The following is a 19,755-nucleotide window of genomic DNA, read 5'->3' on the forward strand; positions in this document are numbered from 1 at the left end:
TAAGGTTAGTTACTGAAACGTTGCGGTCAAGGCTCGAGGGTCTGGCCCACCTTGTCTAGACACCCTGAACATCACGGCCCAATAGGTTTTATATAAAACAACTATGGCTGTCTTCTCATCCAGTCGGAGGCTGGCTCTGACAGCAATCGTGATGCCAGACTCTGTGGGGTGGCTGACTTCTCGGTTGTCGCTGTTTCCTAGCAATCTGGGGCCTGTGCCAAGTCACTGCACAGGCACAAAACTGCTGGTGGGTTTCCCCTAGAGAGGAAATAGTTCATTGGAGCCTCACTGTAGGAACCAGCACAGGCAGGTAAAATGTTTTTATAATTGCCACTAGGAAAAAGACCGTGCCCAGGAGGGATCTTCTACCCGAGGGGCCCCTCTAGTTACAGCCTAATTTGTTGTGCATACGTGGATCATGTGGGTGGAATTTATCCTTCTGAGGTGTTAGGCTAGACTGTTTTCAAATGTGTGGAGACTTGGAGAAATGGAAGTTGTTGCATCTTCCCATTATGCTCTGTGGTTCAAATGAGACGTTTTGAGATAGAAACTAGGATACCTGTCGCTATGAGGTGGGCTCCGTTCCCTCTTTTCCCTATTGGAGCTGTACACAAAGGCTCTGCAGTTCTGGAACTGAGGTTTGTGTTTTGATAAAAGACAGCTCTAAGGTGGTAGGACAGGGAATTGGGTGCTAGCTGTCACTGAAGTTTCTACAAAGGTTCTGATCTTCCTGCTAGGACCATTCAGGGAATTTGCATGTGGTACAGTGCAAATAAACCACAGAAAAACCTCAGCAGGTTAGCGTTAAAAGGTGCCAAGACAAAAAAGTTTTCTGGCAAGAAGAAGGTATTATACGCAAGGTGAAAAAAGAATGCAACATGTACAGCTGAAATCATCTTTGAAATATAAGAAATAGGTATAAACCCCATCTGAAATGGTTTCCTGAATAAGTCAGACCTAAAAACCATTTGTCATGCTCTACAGAGGCTTGTCTTAAATGAACACAATTCTGTGGTCAGAAAGCTAAGATAAGCCCCTTCCATGTAGCCTTGGCATATTTGAACCTGTAGTGCGGTGTGGTTGCCTAAATTTCTAAATTTCAAGGAACATTTAAGGGAAGGCTAGGGCATAGCTAGAGCTGGAACGTGCCTAAGCCTGAGGCCCTGGGTTCTCTCCCCACTGACAACAACTACCAAATAAACAAAGAAATCTTCCTCGGGTGAAGCTAGTTAGCAGAATGAGATGGTGGAGGAGACTGGGCTTCTTGGTCCTTTGCTGAGGAGCTAGTAAAAGACAGGCTGTGGTGTGAACAACGGGATGGCTCAACAGCACCCCAAAATTTCTTACACTAAGCCTCAACTGCTTCCTCAGAGTGCAAATAGACCTAGGGCCTTAAGAGAGACAACTATTTTGAAATGCAGCCATTCGTGTGGACCCTGATCCAATCAGACTGGTTATCTTGTAGGAAGTCTGGCTGGGTGTGGTGGCTCATGCCTCTAACCTCAGCTTTTGGAAGGGGATAGTTCTGCAGAGCACCGTCTGAGCCAAATAACGAGTTGAAGGCCAGCCTGCTGGATGACTTAGCAGAAGAGGTTCAGACGGAGAGGAGGCAGATGTGCACAGGGAGGTGACAGTGTGAGTGCAGGGTAAGAGAGGACTCTGCAGGCCAGAAGAAACCAAACCTGTCCACACCTTGATTCCTGGCTTTAGCCCCAGAACTTAATGACAACTAGTGTCCGTTATTAGGCGCCACACAGGCATTTTGTGTGGTAACCGTTGTGGGCTAACACAGACAGAACAGATGTGATCTATAGTTGCAACTAAAAGGGACAGAAAAAGGTTGAGATCATCTCGGCTGCCTCTAGGATTCAGGTTTCTTAAAGTCTATAGACTATCAAAATCAGACTTTCCCATTAACAGTTTTGGGTTAGTTGGTTGGTTGTTTTGAGGCCGAGTCTCTACCAAGGCCCAGCTGTCTTGAAACGTGGCCCACCGCCTTTCAGTTCTTTTTTGTTGCTGGGCTTTATCATACCCTGGGCCTTGAAGATGCAAACGAGCTACATCCCTAGCATGCCCCATACAATCTGTGAAATAGATAAATGATAATAATCGCTATAAAGGCTAAACATAAATGGAAAGGATGCATATTCCATATGGGTTCTGTGTGGAATGTGAGGATGTATTTCCATATGGCTTATGGCAGCTTTTCTTTCATTTCTAAATCAGAGAGGGAGGGAGAAAAGAGGGAGGGCTGATGAAAGCATGAACATTTTGGGGGTTGTCTTTTGGACAGCTCTATGTAGCCCAGGCTGGCCCAGGATTTCTGCTTCTCCTGCCTTAGCGTCTCTAGTATTGATGTGTACCATGGGACTTGAACATTTTCACAGTAGACAAAATAACTGATACTCCTTCAAATACCACAGTCTCCTAGAGATGGGTGAAAATTGCCATCCTAGGTGGGCATTCTGGTTCAAGCCGGTAATCCCAACACTGGTGAGACTAAAGCAGGAAGCTTCCTGTGTGTTGGAGGCCAGCCTGAGCTATGTTATGAGTTCCAGATCAGCCTGGCCTGGTCTTAAAGAACAAATTGCTGCTCTATTCACGGGACTTTATTTACAAACAGGGTCTCACATTGTAACCCGGGGCGCTTAGGGAGCTACCACACCCAACAGGAGGCTCTGGGTCTGTAGGGACTCTAGGTTTTGGTGGCTTGGAGTTCCCACGGCCACGGTATTGGGTATCAGGTATGTGGCGTGTGTGTGTGTGTGTGTGTGTGTGTGTGTGTGTGTGTGTGTGTGTGTGTGTGTGTGTGTGTGTGTGTGTGTGTGTGTGTGTGTGTGTGTGTCGGGGATTGAAAACCTTGTCACTCAGGTTCAGGTGCTTTCCAGACATACTTTCTGGCACTTAGAAGAACTGATTTAAAACGCTAGACCGGTAATACCTTGGGGGAAGGTTCAGAAGAAGAGCCCTGGGCTCGAGCGGAGAAAGAGCGTGAAGGAGCCTCCACAATGCAGCGCGGCGGCCTTTCTGGCTGACAGGGGTCCCGGTGCGCCGGGAGGGCCTGCGGTCCTTCCTGACCCGCCCGGGAGTCCCGCTCGGCGAGGTCCCGGGCCTAGGCCGGCGTCCCCGGGGCGAGCGCCCTCCACACAGCGGACCGCGGGGCTCCGGGGAGGGTGAGGGGGGAGCGGGCGCGCCTTCGTTAGAGGGCGCTCGGGGGCGCCGCCGCTTCCTCCCGCCAACCCTCCCCGCCCTCGCCGCGCCCCGGGGAGGGGGGAACCGAGTCTCCTCGCCGCCCGGGACCTGGAGCCCGGAGGGCCGCGCCGCCGCCGCCTCCTTCCGCCGGCCATGCATTCTTCCGGCTCCCGCAGCCCGGGCCGGGCGCCCGCCTGCCCGAGGTAACCGGGGCGGCGCTGGGGGCGGGGAAGGGCGCCTGCCGTTGGTCGCGTGGCCTGTGCGGGCGGCGGCGGCGGCCCGAGCGCCCAGGGCGCCGTAGGCCCCGGGGAGGAGGCGGGGGCGCGGGGCAATCGCCCGCCTCCCCGGGACCCGCCCCGGTGACAGGTCCGGCCTCTGAGTCCCCGCCGCGCCTCTGTCCACAGGCAGCCGCGAGGGGACTAGGGCGCCCGCGCGCCCGCTCGAGCGCCGCGCCTCGGGCCGCCGCAGCCGCGTCCATGACCGCGACCCCCGGGCCCGGGACTCCCGCCGCCGCCGCCGCCGGCCCTGGGCCCTGTCGCCGCCGCTCGCCGCCCGCGCCCACTGAGGTGAGCCCGCTCGGGAGAGGGAGAGAGAGATTCCCGGCTGAGGCTACCTGGCTGCGGGGAGGCGAGCCGGCTGAGGCGAGCGGCTGAGGGGAGGAGAGCGGCCGAGGAGACCCCGAGGCCGCCCGGCTCCTCACCTGGGGAAACCGCTGTCCGAGCCTCAGCCGGGCGTCGCGGGCTCCGCATCCCTCGCCCCTCCGCTTCACCTTCTGGGTCCTGCTCCCCTCCATCCCCCATCCCCTCCCCGCTGGCTTCCTCTCACCTCCATCCTCCTTCCTGGGCCCCTCTTCCTTCCTTCCCCCTCAAAGACAAGGAAAAGCGAACGCCCCGCCGCCGCCGCGGACCAGCCCCTGGGCAGCCCCGGCGCAGGCATGGCCGGGGGTTGAGCAGCCGCCGCCGCGGCGGGACCCAGGGTCGCCGTGCGGAGCCGCGGACTGTGGCGGGCGGAAGCGGGTCGCGCGCGGGGCGGCCCCCCGGCTAGCGGGACGCCCTGAGCGTCGGCTAAATATACTCGGCGGTGGCCCGCGCCCCGCGGAACAGCTCCCTTGACCTTGTGCGGCTCCTCCCTCCTCCCTGTCCCCCCTCTGGAATTTGCCCTCGAGATTTGCGGCACCCGGGGAGCTTAGACCCTCGTGTCTGTCTTCTCGTATTTTCCGCGCCGGGGGTGGGGGAGTGGGGGGGGGGAATCGCTGTGCTGCCGACTGCTTTAGATGGCGTTGTATCCGTTTTTCCTTTTGAAATGATTTTTCCTTTCATCCCCAGAAAGACGGCGCCGACGCCAATGTGAGAATGGCTGTGACCGTGGAAGAAGCTCCGTGGCTGGGCTGGGTCGTAGCGAAAGCCCTGATGAGATTTGCCTTCATGGTCGCCAACAACCTGGTTGCTATCCCATCCTACATCTGCTATGTGATTATACTGCAGCCCCTCCGAGTGCTGGACAGTAAGCGCTTCTGGTATATTGAAGGACTCATGTACAAATGGCTTTTAGGAATGGTGGCTTCCTGGGGATGGTACGCTGGATACACAGGTAAGATCTACAGCGCTTTAATGCACAGGAACCAGTTTGCAATGCTGCGCCTAAGTCAGGAGCCATGATTGAATGTATGTTATGCTTTTGGTTGAGAATTGCTTGAGAGTGCTTTGGCTACCAGGAGGAAAAAGTCTTGCTGGATTTCTCATCAGAATCTCAGCTAGGAAAGCCTGATGTTTTCGGAGTACAATTTTATAATTAAGTATTGGTGATTCCTTAAATAGCGTATTTCTAATGCGATCGATACCGACATATTAAAATTGGCCTGTAAAAGCTTTCCATAGAGGAGTAGGAATGCATTCTGTAGGACTTGAGGGCTTACACAGTGCAGGTGTAAGACAGGTAGTGCGTAAACACGGGGGATTTAGACACACCTTGGAGCCATGTTCCTGCTCAAACAGTTTATTAAGGTTTTTTTTTCAAGCAGTGTAATTCTGCACTATGTTAATGTTTTAAGGCACGCTCCCCTTCCTCGTTTCTGTTAAGTATGTTTCTTTTGTTTTCTAGAATTTATATTTTATCTCATAAGTCTATTTTTATCTCATTAGTAAGTTTTTTCATGTGTTAAGCAAATTAGCCCTGAGTGCCTTAAGTGGACTTTTGTTTTTGCTTTTAAATTGCGTTGTGGGGAGACGGAACAATACTGTGGTGAAGTGGACTTTCATAGCACTCAATGAGAAGTGCTGTTCATTTTCTACCTATAAACTACATATTTTGACAACTTCCATTTCGGCTCAAATGTCCTTTATTTTCTTTCATTGACTTATTTCTTCTTTAAGATTAAAATAAGGGGTGACGTTTCTAGCACTCGTGAGACGTGGAAACTTCTATCATGGAAACAAATCTGGGGGACAGATTCCTTAGCAAGTATGCTGCCGTTCATAGCCAGAAAGAGTGGAGGGTATTTTAAGGGTCAGGCGGCAAAACGGTTCTCCATTTTAAATTCTGTCTCCCTCTTGCCTGCACTGTCTGCATCGGCATCCATACACAGCAGAAAAGGGTCTGGCAGCTGCCTGCTGTGTGAGAACATGGCCTCTGTCGCCCCAGATGAAGGCTTTTTGCGTCCACCATTGCCATCTATGTTTCTGTAAGCCCCTGGGATAGAACCTGCATTGCTTCTTTGTAGTGAGCTGTTGAGATGCCAGTTTTTTGATGCTGTGGGTAGCTTGTCCTCTTCAGTGCCTGGTAGCAATGGTAATGGCAGAGAGAAAAATGAAGTTCCTGCCTGTAGTGCTGAGTCTCAGCTGCGCTGCTGTCTTGAGTCTGGCTTTGCTTTCCCAGGTACCCTATATAGTAACTGGTGGGTTTGTTCTCCGCACAGCATGCTAAGTTTGCTTGTTCTAAATGAGCTTATAGGATTTCAATAACAGCTTCTATCTTTTTTTTCTCCTAAAGAACAATGAAATAACTGAAATATCTGTACTTGTAGATAATATATTTTTATGTGTGTCAGCCCAATTAAATAATTAGTCATTGACCTTGAGACTATGAGACTTACAGTGCTGCTGCCTGAAGTTTGTACCTGTCGTCACAGCTCAGCTGCAGTTGTCCTTTAGTTGCTTGTTTTGTTTATGTGTCCTAGGCCACCTCTGAACTCACCCTGTAACCCAGACGGGCACTGAACTCAGAGCAGAGCATGTCCCCTGCCTCAGCTTCCCTAGTGCTGACATTACGGTGCTTGCCTCCAGCTTAGTGGTCATGCTGTGACCTCTGTATTTCAGTCTCTCTGAAACATTGGCTCTTCTGGGCTACTGCATGTTAACAGTCTGACCAGTTTCTCCTCAGGTTTTAGTTTGCATATTCTTATTGAGTTTTCTCATGAGTACAATACTTGATTTCGGAGAGTCTGGTCACAATCGGATCGTAGCAGATCAGTTAAGTCAAACAAAGTAGGAATCAATTTTGTTGAAAGCCTGAGTGAGGGTTAAAGATGATAAACCTACACAGGAGTCCTGAGCTCCTGTCTTCACATTATGAACCTCATTTCTTCCCTTTCTGTCAAGAGGACAGTAGGCATTTGCTTTTCTTTCACAGATGGAAAATTGAATAATGTCAAAGGAATTCTCAGAAGATCTGCTCAGTAGCTTGGTGTTAGGACATTTGCCTAACATAAACAGATTTATGACACCAAAAACAAACAAACAGGGCTCCTTACTAGTGTACAGGAAGATTTACAGAAACTCCATAAAGAGGCAGACATCATAAAAATGGCTCCTTCAGACACGCATGGTTCTTGGCCCGTGAGCCCGTGAGCCTTGGTTTGTTTTTAGATCCTTTTGTTAGTGCACCTGTCATTATCACATCCTGTGTCTCGTGACTGTGTTCTGTTAGGGTCATACTAGCAAGTCCAGTATGTTCAAGTTTGTAACGAAAACTGCCGAAATTTTGTTGAAAATCCACTTAAAAGGAAGTTTTAAAAAAAGATTTATTTATTATTTATACAGTATTCTGCCCCCATGTGTGCTTGCACACCAGAAGAGGGCACCAGTTCTTATTATAGATGGTTGTAAGCTACCATGTGGTTGCTGGAAATTGTGACTATTAAGTACGCTGCCCTGTATGGAGCAACTAGGTGGATGTGAATTAATTAATTCACATTTCCTCACACCTACAGCGTTTCAGCTCTCAATACTGGGTTGCTTAGGGGCTGCTGACCTGGAAAGGGCAGGTATAGAGTGCATCATCAGAGAAAGCTCTGCTGGGCAGAATAATTAGTGCTTTGGCTTTTTTCCTCTCTGAGGAGAATTGCATTTATTTCTTATCAGGAGAACACCTTCTTTCTGATCTAATGGATTTCTGGGCCAGGGATCTAGCCTAGTGGTAGAACACTTGCAGCATGTATAACTAAATAAACAGGCTCCTTGGAGATATACAGGAAGATTTATTAAACTTGTGTAAAGAGGCAAACAAAGTGAATCCTTCAATTACACCTATGGTTCTTGGATGAGAGCTGATGAGGCCCGTAAGCCCCGGAGCCTGTTCTGTTCCTGTTGGTTGGTTTTGAGAGAGGGCCTCGTTATGATGACACAAAGCCCTGGGACTTGTGGGGCTGCCGCTCACAATGAGTATCTTTACACGGTTGAAGGTGCTGAGACTTTACCAAACTAGGCCGGCCTTGAACTCACGGTGACCCTCCAGCTTCACCGTCTCACATGCTGGGCTTCACGTATGAGCTACCACGGGCAGCTTCCCAGAAGTTTGTATTTGGTTTGTCTTCTCAGAAATGGACAACCACCTGTAGACACAGGAGATGGGACGGGGATTCGCTGGCCTTTCTACCTCTTCCTGACTTTGTCTTGTCAGGCGAACTCATTTCTTGAAAGGACTCTAAGGACAAGGAGGGGGTTTGTGCCGCCTCACTTGTGACTAGGAAGTGGTGAATATTGCTACCACCAGCTCCTCAAGGGCAAATAATATATAGACATTGCATACTGGGGACAAGTTCAAGTTATATTGCTTTGCCCGGATACTTTGAAGGCAATCTGAAAAAGAGACTAGCTGAACCACTGATGTACTTCTGTGTGCATTCCTTGGACCTGGAGTAAATTAGCCTATCTGTTCTCCAACTCAGTGAAGACTGACAAATCTCAGAGAGAGATTGTATTTCAAAACAAAATGTGCTTGTGTTTGACTTTGATTCACTTATTTTGGTAAAGTCATTGTTATCTGTACACATTTCATTGAAGTCTTAGTACATTAAACAGTGTAAAGATACTCATTGCATTTCTCTAGAGGACTGGGGCTTGGGGCTTTGTTGCCAGGCTCGCTTTGCTTAGCAAATGCTGGTTTCCTTAGATTGGGTGTTTACCTGTGTTGGCTGTAGGGAAAGCTGATGCAGATGAGGTTTGGTTCCCCTCAGATCCCAGGCTTTGATGGCCATATAGGTTCACCTTTGTGGCTTCTTTGACTGTTTGGTAGTGTGCGTCTGTGCCAAATCTGTGCCAAGTGGTGATGCAGAGTGTGGTGGTTTTGTTTTTTTGGTTTTTTTTCTGTTACTTTAATTTTATTTTTTACTGTGAGTACAGAGGCATGTGGGCAGCATTATTATTCTAGTGGGAAGAATACTGCAGCTTGTTCCCACCACTTGCTGGCGGGTAGGGTGCTCGTCTCTGTCTTACCACAGGCTCTTTATGAGCCTAGAGCCTGACTCATTGCCTGGTGTCCATGCGGTGCTTGGTCAGTGTTTTATATGTATATGTGAGGTAGAAGTCTCGTGTTCCAGGCTAGCCTAACTCACTGTGAAGGTGAGGACGGCCTTAACCCTCTGGCCACACTGCCTCTACCTTCCAGCTACTGGGATTATAAACGTGTGCCGCTCCCTAGGAGCTGGGGTTGGTTTTTCTCAGGAGATAGAAGTTAGGACCAGACACATGCTTTTTAAGCCCTTGAGTTACACCCCCCAGCCCAGCTGTCTCTTTCCTAAGTAACTGCTTTTCTTTCTTTCTCTCATTCTTTCTTTCTCTGTCTCTTTCTTTTTTTTGGTTTTCTGAGGATTTCTCTATGTAGTCCTGGCTGTCCTGGATTCGCTTTGTAGGTCAGGCTGGCTTTGAATTCACAGAGATCCTCCTGCCTCTGCCTCCCTGACTGCTAGAATTAGAGGTGTGTGCCACCATGCCCAGCTTCTTTCACTGAATGCCTTCCTGATACCAAGGTGGCTACAGGCTATACAATATGAACCCTGAACCAGATTATATGAAGTAAGTATTTGTTCGTTTAATATGCTTGTTTGTTCTTAAGCAGTGTTTTGCTATGTAGCTTTGGCTGGCCTGGAACTCACCGTGTAGGTTTGTTTGCCTCTGCTTCCCGAGTGTTGGGAATTAAGGTGTACAGCACCGTGCCCAGCCCTCATTTGGTGTTTTTACTGAGCTTGTACTGCGTGTAGCAGCAGGGGCCCTGGAGGAGTGATGGAGCTCACAGCAGCACAGGTAGGAAGCTAGTGCTCCCAAGAGGGAGGTGTGCTGTGTGGTGCTGGTGGAGAGGTGCTCCTGCTCCTGCCTCATGGTGGCAGCTGTGGCAGGTGCTGAGAAGGGAGTGCGCACAGTACATAGGGAAGGAGAGGGAGGCTTCAGTTTTCTGGTGCGGTGTGTGGGTGTGTGTGGGGCGTGGGAGTTGCCACTGCCCCGTTAGGGAAAGTTTTCTCTGTAGGACCTTTCCCCCCTTAATTCTATCATTGGCACTTACAGTAGACTTAGAATTTTGAATAATTTGTCAGTTAGAAATTTGCATCTTTGCGGCAACAACATTAGTTAACACATATTGGAACATAAAGTTAAGTAGCTCTGAGCACTTCCCTTTAGTGAGTGCGCCGTTTTACTCCACTTCCCTGTGTAGCCATGTCATACTCACAGCAGTTTGCTACTGTTGTTATCCCCTCTCCTTTTGTTACTGATGTTGAAACAGAAACAGGTTTTACAGTTACTTCCCCTTAAACATTAACTGAATTGATGTTTGTCACAGTTTGTTTCTGTCTTCAGAGAGCCAGTATTGATCTGTAGATCGTGTTCCTGCACTGTTTCTTAGTTTCACTGTCTTCTTTGCCCTTCCCTTCAGAGGTAAGCTCTCTGAAATCATTCCAACATCTGAAAGCAGTATTACAACTGTATTTCTGTAGAAGCTAAAATAGTGTTACTTAATGTATAATATATTGGAGATTTATAAAATCACACTTCCTCCATATTTTATATTTTCATATATATGTACATGGACCATGTACATACACAGATGGTACATGTACACATATATGTACAATTTAGGTCTTTAACTGTGCCTGTTCTTTAATTTTGTTGTTGTTGTTCAGATATTTAAGAAGCTTTGTATTTTTGTCTCATTTCTTCATATCATATTCTTAGTTCTCTATTTAATAACCCTGATGAAGAAGGGTGAAATTCTTGTTAATCCTCCTTTCTTCCTGTTTTCCATCTCCATCACTCGATTTTAGTCATTTTCATGAACTTTTTTCTTTTTTTAAACGAGACAGGGTCTCACCTTGTAGCTCAGGCTGCCCTGGAACTCACTGTATAGACCTGGTTTCCAACTCAGAGGGATCTGCTTGCCTCTGCCTCTCAAGTGTTGGGACCTACAGGTGTGTGCCACTATGGCCAGCTGATTTCATCATTTAGTGTGCAGAACTCTATGGTTATGTGTGCTTTTATGTGTACTTTGATTTGTGAGCTTTAAGGCTATTGTCTCCCAGCTGTTACATTAAGGTGTCCCTCTTGAGTTTTCTCCTCACAATTTTATTAACTTTTATGTAGTGTTATGGCTTGTAGTTTGTTCTGCTTTATCAATCTTTGTCTGTTCTTGTCTTAACTCTTCACTCACATGTACGTAATGGTCACTTAGCTATTGCGGGAGCTTTTCCCAGTCATCCTGGGTTGACAGAGACTCATCTTCTAGTACAGATTGAGCTTTCCAAATCTAAAAATCCAGAGTCCAGAATGTTCCAAGATCTAAAACTTTACACCTGATGCCACAGGGGAGAACTTCTTATCTGACTTCATGTTTTTTTCTTTTTCTTTTTCTTTTTAAAAGATTTATTTATTTATTACATATGAGTGCCTTAGCTGTAGAAGAGAGCATCAGATAACATTATAGATGGTTGTAAGCCACCGTGTGGGTGCTAGGAATCGAACTCAGGACCTCTAAAAGAGCAGGCGGTGTCCTTAACCACTGAGCCATCTCTCCAGCCCCATTCTTTTAGTTTTTCGAGACAGGGTTTCTCTGTATAGACCAGGCTGGCCTCAAACTCATAGAGATCCACCTGCCTCTGCCTCCTTGAGTGCTGGGATGACAGGTGTGTGCCACCACGACTGGCTTTCATCTGACTTCATGTAATTAGTCCATACAAAAGGTTTGGCACACTAAAAATGGTTTGTAAATCTACCTTCTTTTTTTTTTTTTTTTTCTAGACAGGGTTTCTTTGTGTAGCCCTGGCTATCCTGGACTCGCTTTTGTAGACCAGCCTGGCCTCGAACTCACAGAGATCTGCCTGCTTCTGCTCCCCGAGTGCTGGGATTACAGGCGTGTGCCACCACGCCCTGCTCAAATCTACTTTCTTATCTTCAGGCTATGCTCAGAAGGAATATATGGAAAATGAATGACTTTCCTATTAGACATGAGCCCTATTCCTCCTAAATTTCATTGTAAAAACCAAACCCAGTAAGCTGAACTCTAACTGCTTCTGATTACAGACATTTTGAATAAGTTATGATTAACCTGTTGTTTCTCAATGAGGGATCATGGGAATAAAATAAGGACATTTTCTTACAATATTTTCAGAGCTTCCTTTATGTTACTTTACTTTTAAAGGACAACTCAGCAGGTTATAAAATTCCTGGCTCACAATTTGCTGTAGGAGCTTACACTACTGTACACATGCCTTTTGCCATTTAGTAGTACTGCAGAGGTGTTGGACACTGATTTCTCATTCAAGTTAGTGATTTGGTCGTTTTGGTTTGTATGCCCAATGGAGCCTCTTTATTCTGATATGTAGTAACTTTACTAAGATTGCTGTGGTGGTTGAACCCTGTTTTTCCTATGTGATCTTTATAGATTTAAGTATTTTTGTTGTCGTTTTATTTTTTGAGATAGGGTCTCACTATGTAGACCAGGCTAGTCTTGAATGCACAGAAAGATCTGCCAGCCTCTACCTCCCAAGTGCTGGGATTAAAGGTGCTAAACTCAAATATTTTATTTCAAATTTATATCTTTAAATTTTTTAAAAATTTGTTTATTCACTTTACATCCTGGTCATAGCCCTATCCCTTCTCCCCTCCTGGTCCTCCCTCTCTTCCGTTCCCCCTCTCCTGCTCCTCAGACGAGGAGCCTCCCTCCCCTCATACCTATCAAGGCACGTCAGGACTGAGCATGCCCCTCCCCTGAGGTCTGGCAGGCAGCCCCGCCCCGCCAATCTTAATTTATTGCAATTCATTGCTTTGGTTTCCTGCAATATCTCTTTGTATGTTTTTTATATTAATTAGTTTCTACTTAATTATCTTTACTTTTTTATTGTATTGTGTGTGCATACATGTGTGTGTAGACGGTGCTGGGTGTTGGTGGCGCTCGCCTTTAATCCCAGCACTTGGGAGGCAGAGGCAAGTGGATCATTGTGACTTCAAGGCCAGCCTTGTCTACAAAGTGAGTCCACGACAGTCAAGGTTACCCAGAGAAACCCTGTCTCGAAAAACAAAACAAAACGTGTATGGTGTGTGTGTGTGTGTGTGTGTGTGTGTGTGTGTGTGTGTGTGTGTGTGTGTAGGTCAGAAAACAGCCTGAAGGATTAGTCCTTCCCTTTTACCACATGGGTCCTGGGGATCAAACTCAGGTGGTCCATCTTGGTAGCCAGTGCTTTCACCCACTGTGCCATCTCCCAGGTCTTTCTCCTTGAATTCCTTTGTTCTTATTATTTGAGACAGAGTCTCATTTAGCCTAGGCTGGCTTTGGACTGTGTGCAGCTGAGAATGGCCTTGAACTCCTGATTCTCTCAAGTGCTGAGAAGGTGTGTCACACACCACAATTAGGTTTTCTCTTTGATTTTGACACTTCTTCATTTGTTTATTTATGTTTTTAGTATTTGTTTTATGCAATATCTTTTGTTCTCCTTTATATTTCTATAATTAAAATTATTTTCCATGTCTTCGTTGAATTCTGCCAGTCCTTACTTTTCTTATTACTATAATCTGGACATTCTCCCTTGAGTTCTTGCCTTTTGTTTTGTTGTTGTTTTGTAGTCTTATTCATAGGAGTAGTAGTTTCATTGGTTGTTGCAAATCCAGGCAAGAATACTTAGTTCCAAGTTTTACTTTCTCCATTATAATTAACCTGAGGAATGCTCTCTGGTTCCCATTGTGTTGCTTCGTGCTATGCCAGGTACTTTTTTGTTCCTTATAATGCAATTGCTTGAATTTTCTGGAGTTGTTATTGTAGAAGGTTTGGATGAGGCCAGGTAGGTTTCTAGATTTCTTCCTTGTTTTGCGCATACAGCGCCTGGATGTGTTTGTCTGTATTGCTCTAAGGCTTCTCTCTTCCTAAGTCAGGCTGAGTCTGGGAAGCCTTCTACGGCCCAGTCTGTACTCCACACTCCTTCCCTTGCAGCTGTGGCTGGGTTGACAAAGCCCTTACCCAGCAGAGTCAACCCCTCCTCGGGGAGCGGGTTGCTACTCCTGCTTTCCTCCCCTGAGCTGTTTGGACTCTTGATTATTACCAATTACCATAGTTAAGACTTGTCTCTTCTGGGCTCCTGTAAGGAAATGTCGTCAGGTTGAATGGAAGAGATGGTACCTTTGATACCTCAGTAGGGGATGTGATGAGATAGGAAACTAATATTATTCTAGTTCTGGTCTGTTGTCTACCTCAAAAACTGCAAGGACCACCATTGTCCCCTAGTTTTTCGTGATTACTATTCCCAATATAAAATTCAGGTTTATTGTGTACCGTATTTTTTGGACCAGAAGACACACCAAAGTGTGTGTGTGTGTGTGGGTGCAAATTAATGTGCACCTTATGGTCTGATTGCTGTTTTTACTGTTTTTCTTGTTTTACTGCTCTAAAAACTGAGTACATCTTATAGTCTGAAAAATATGGCATGTGGCTTTTGTTTTGTCTTGGTTTTAAGTCAGGATTTCTCTGTGCAGCCCTGGCTGTCCTGGAACTCACTTCTAGGCCAGGCTGGCCTTGAACTCAGAGATTTGCTAGTCTCTACCTCCTGCGTGCTGGGATTAAAGGTGTGTAGCAGCACTGCCTGGCTGAGTACTTGGCTTTTATGAGTTCTTTGTAGTTTGTAAGCTAACATTCATATTTAGCGCTTGAAATGCTTATTTGATCTTGGCGAAACTTAAACTTAGAAAATAATTGTCAAAATTTTAAATATAGGTGTATTTCATAAAATAGTGAGCTGCTCTTAGAAACTTAGAAATTGAGCAAAGCTCTTGGCTGGAGCTGGGCAAGAGGTCTGCCCTGCATCCTCCAGTTCACCAGTGTCACTTCCTTCTTTGTCACAGTCACTGTGGTCCGTGGCTTCCCTGCCTGGGTCCTGAGACCTGGAGTGTACTCTCTGCAGAACTTAGGCTGTCATACCAACCAGGCAGCCTCTGTTAGACATGACGGTCATTTTCTATACGCCATAATATAGTAGTGTAATACTAATACCTAAGTGCTGCACCCCAAGACCAGCTCCGGGAGCAGCGAAGAGGGGAGAAGAGAGATGGATCCGCGGTAGGGAGGATTGAGCAAGTGGTAAAAGGCTGGTTAAGGGAAAACAACTTGGTTGAACAACTAGCTAGAGGAACTAGTTGTTGAGGAGAGGTTGGCGAATGGAGGAAAAAGAAATCTTCAGAGATTCAGGCTTATGCGGTACAAGCAGAAGGTCTTAAAAGCCCAGGAGAACTTTTCTTCTGGCTCTCCATCTGTCGCCGTCTCTGACTCACTTGATGTCTGATTCCTTACTTGCTGTCACCCATCTTCTCTCTCTCTTCCTGCTTGCTGCCACCCATCTTCTCTCTCTCTTCCTGCTTGCTGTCACCCATCTTCTCTCTCTCTTCCTGCTTGCTGTCACCCATCTTCTCTCTCTCTTCCTGCTTGCTGTCACCCATCTTCTCTCCTCTCTCTCTTGCTGTTACCCATCTTTCTCTAGCTTACTCTCTCATGTTTGTTATTTGTTTACCCTTGTTCTCCTTGGGCCAGCCCCAGTATTTTATTGAAATGAAGTTGAATTTTTCTTGTTACAATTACATCATGATTTTTTTCCCTTCTTTTATAATCACTAGGGCAATCAAAAGTCAACAGATTAATAAGGAAATACAAAAAGCTCTGTAACCTACAACAAAACATACAACAAAAATCAATCAATTTTCAAGCAATGGTCAGCATGACCTGATTGTTATTTTTTAAACAATACATGACAGTTTAACCATAAATTTCCCCGGGCTAAAGACAATGTGTTTACAAGATGGTCTAGCAACATAGCGTGCGCTAGACATTCTCTAAAGAAAAGACTTGACCCACTTCCAGTCCTAGACCAACAGGTGTGCTGTCCACGCCTAGGCTAACTGCCAAGGGGTCCTCTATTGTAAAATATCTGTAAAGCATGATGTTCCAAGCCCACCTTCTAGTGTGCTCAAAGCAGATCCTAGAGAAATGTTTCTACAGCTAACAGTATCTAGCCAGGTACAGTTATGTCTAGATCTTAACTTTCTTTCATGCAGTTTCTTCTTGGGTGCTCACTGTCAGCAAAAAACTCTATCGTCGAAAGCCTTTGGCCAGATGCCCTCTTTCTTTTCTTTTTCTTTCTTTCCTTTTTTTTTTTTTTAAGATTTATTTATTTATTATGTATACAATATCCTGCCTGTATATGTGCCTGCCTGCCCGGAGAGGGCACCAGATCTCCTTCTAGATGGTTATGAGCCACCATGTGGTTGCTGGGAATTGAACTCAGGACCTTTGGAAGAGCAGCCAGTGCTCTTAACCTCTGAGCCATCTCTCCAGCCCCCAAATGCCCTCTTTCAACATTCTCTGTGGGAAAAAGTTTTTCCTGTAGGCTGAGAAAGAAAGAGAAAAAACAATTTTAGGAGAAATAGCAGATTTCTAGACATTACACCTGGACCATACATAACATTTATGGGCATTGGTGATCAGCAGGAGATTTTTGGAACTTTGTCAAGCAAAGCCTCAACAGCTGCTCTGGATGTCTAGTGATCATGCTGGACAGTCAGAGGTCTCTGGAACTTTGTCAAGCAAAGCGTCTACGACTTATCATCATGACTGTGACACCTAAAACTAGAGGACTGTCATTTACAGAGGAAAGTTTGTGAGCCGATGTGCTCTCTCATAGAGGGGAGACTCAGTGAGGGCCCAGTAGCAAGCTTTGTGATCAGTTTGTCAGGCCATGAATCTTGTCAGTTCATTGAGTCTTTCCTGCTATTTGTATACTCATTGGTTCTTTTTTTTTTTTTTTTTTTTTTCTTTTATATTGATGTTTTGCCTGCATGTATGCCTGTGCGCCATATATATGCAGTGTCCACAGAGGCCAGAATAGGGTGTTGGATTTCCTGGAACTGGAGTTATAGATGGTTGTGAGCCATCATATGGATGGTTGAATTGAATCTGGGTGGTCTGGAACAGCAGCCAGTGCTCTCAAGTGCTGAGCCATCTCTTCAGACCCTCATTTGTTTTTATAAATACAGCTGGGTGATATCTAGAGCTTAAAACTTAATAATTTCTCTTTACTGTTTCTTTTTATTTCAATTTCTAAATAAAAAACTTGTTTTTTGACCAAATACATACACACACACACACACACACACACACATACACACACACACACACACATACACACACACACACATACACACACACACACACACACATACACACACACACACACATATATATAATGTATTTTGATTATATTCATTCTCATTATCCTCTCATTCCTTGTTAATCACATCTTCCTCCCAATAAGTCTCCTTTTACTTTTCTTTCTCTCTCTCTTTCTTTCTTTCTTTTCTCCCCAAGACAGAGTTTCTCTGTGTAGCCTTGGTTGTCCTGGACTTGATTTGTAGACCAGGCTGACCTTGAACTCACAAAAATCTACCTGCCTCGGCCTCTCTGAGTGCTGTGATTGCAGGCCACTGGCCCCAGCTTTTTTTTTTTAAAGCAACCTATTGAGTAGTTAGGGTTTGCTTGCGTGAGCATCGGCCTGAGCTTATTGGCTGAAGCACTTGCAACTTAACCACCAAAGGGAATGACTATCTCCTCCTAGCAGCCATCAGCTGCCAGTTAACTAAGAGTAGGCCTCCCAAGCACTGCACTGTGCAGGACAGCGTGCTGCCAGGCTTGCTCTGGTGCAGGTGACTGTACCTGCTGTGAGTTCACCAGTGCAGGCCACGCTGTACGCAGAAGATGCGCATCCTCATCTCCAGGCTCCTACCGTCCTCTGTGCCGTTTATTCCCTGAGAGAGAGGCTTGGTAGAGATTTCCTGCTTAGGGCTGAGCACTCACACACAGAGTCTCTGTATTAACTGCAGAAAGAAGCTTCTCTGACCAAGGTTGAGAGCAGCACAGATTTATGAGTAAAACATAAATATGTAGACGGCAGTGTGACAGTAGTTCCCACTGTAAGCCATTGGGTTTGGGCTGGGTTTACAGTATCAGGCATAAATGTGTTCCTATGGAGTAGGCCGCAAATCTAAGCAGAAAGTAGTTGTTGAGCCTCATAACAGTTGTGTCACTACCACACTTAATGGGCACATCTTGCCTGTGGGTAGACACTGCAGCACACGGGCTCCAACACTGGGTAGGACCACTGATGTCTTTTTCCCCTGGTGGCCTGCATAGCACTTGCTGATATGAAAACTAGGCAGTAGGGAGAAAAGCTTTCAGTTCAGCTCAGCTCCAGCTCAGTTTGATCTCTTTATGTTCTGCAACCAAAGTGTGTGGTGTCTTTAGTGGACATGGTAACAGCCTATATTATCTGGGGAGCCTCGTTCTCCATGCCTGGTACTGAGGTTTTTGTTTAATAACCAGTGGTTTCTGGAAGCAGCATTATATACTCATGCAGAGAACCTCCATTCAAACTCCTTTTTGAGAAACTATATTTTAAAAATAACCTTATAAGTACTGGCTTTCTATACAATTTCTTAAAAACTTTATTTCATGTGCATTGGTGTCAGATTCCTTGCAACTGGAATTGCAGACAGTTGTGAGCTGCCATGTGGGTACTGGGAATTGAACCTGGGTCCTTTGGAAGAGCTGATAGTGCTCTTAACCACTGGGCTCCAGCCCCTCTGTACAACTTTTAAAATACATTGCTAGCTTTTGCTTGCTGTTTGTCTGTTTGATTCTTCCTTCCTTCCTTTCTTCTGTCCTTTCATCCATCACTTATTTCTTTCTGTTTTTTTGTTTTGTTTTGTTTTTTAAGAAACAGGCTCTCACTATACATCTCTGGCTAGCCTAGAACTTACTGTGTAGACCAGGCTGACCTCAAACTTGTAGAAACCCTGCTGCCTCTGCCTCCTGATTAAAGGTGTGTGTATTCTGGGCCTCCTTAGTGGTTTTTGGTTAGTTTAGTTTTGTTTTTGAGGTAGAGTTTTGCTTTGTGTCCCTTGGGTAGCCTGATCCTCACTGTGTAGCCTACACTCCTCAGTGTAGGAGGAATATGTAGGCTACGATATCTGGCTATTTCATGCTTTTAAATATTAAGAACAAAGCAATTATTTGCTTCTGATTTTAAATTATAATAACTAAAAATAATATTAAAATGTTAGAAAGAGGTTGTAGAGATGGCTCAGTCAGTATAAGAGCACTTAGTGTTCTTGCAGGGACTGGAGTTGAGTTCCCAGCACCCGTACGCAGCTACAGCTGTCCTCAGTGCCAGCTGTCAGGAGGGGAGTGTTCTTTTCTGCCCGCTGTGGACACACGACATGTATGCAGTGTACATACACATATGCAGGCAGCTATACACATAAAATGAAAATAATAAGCATTTAAAAAAATAGTTTGGGGCTGGCCAGATGGCTTGGTGAGGAAAAGCACTTGCCATTACAAGCCTGTTGACTTCAGTCTAGTCCTTGGAGCCCGTGGTGGGAAGAGAGAACTGACTCCCGAAAGTTGGTCGCTAATCCCATCATGTGCTGCAGCACGTGTGCAATCCTCCCCCAGCAATGCCAGTAACACATCCATGAGTAAAAGGTTAGTTATATTTCCTGTCAAGGCTTACAGATGTGGTAAGATATTGTTAGCAAACACTTTTCCAAACTTTTATTTTTTATTTTTTTATTTTTCAAGACAGGATTTCTCTGTGTAGCCTTGGCTGTCCTAGGTTTGCTTTGTAGACCAGGCTGGCTTCGAACTCACAGAGATCCGCCTGCCTCTGCCTCCCAAGTGCTGGGATTAAAGGCGTGCGCCACCATGCCTTGGACACTTTTCCAAACTTTAAACGCTTCATTAACCACTAAGAAACCCTGTGAAGGGGTC

The 19,755-nt window shown here is 46.0% G+C and overlaps 1 protein-coding gene across 2 annotated transcripts in view; it reads left to right on the plus strand.

Moving 5' to 3' along the window:
* The first annotated feature begins 3,248 nt into the window (after positions 1-3,248).
* Positions 3,249-19,755, plus strand: part of Lpgat1 (lysophosphatidylglycerol acyltransferase 1) — a 60,845-nt gene continuing 44,338 nt past the window's right edge. The window contains exons 1-2 of one of the 2 annotated variants that reach the window (XM_051148150.1): positions 3,249-3,395; positions 4,518-4,782. In XM_051148150.1, coding sequence (XP_051004107.1) covers positions 4,545-4,782 — 238 coding nt within the window. In that variant the 5' untranslated portion in view covers positions 3,249-3,395; positions 4,518-4,544. Of the gene's footprint in view, positions 3,396-3,653; positions 3,759-4,517; positions 4,783-19,755 lie in introns of those variants that run through there. The other variant, XM_051148148.1, reaches the window with a different exon arrangement.

Source organism: Acomys russatus, chromosome 6 (assembly GCF_903995435.1).
Source record: "Acomys russatus chromosome 6, mAcoRus1.1, whole genome shotgun sequence".
Taxonomy (NCBI): domain Eukaryota; kingdom Metazoa; phylum Chordata; class Mammalia; order Rodentia; family Muridae; genus Acomys; species Acomys russatus.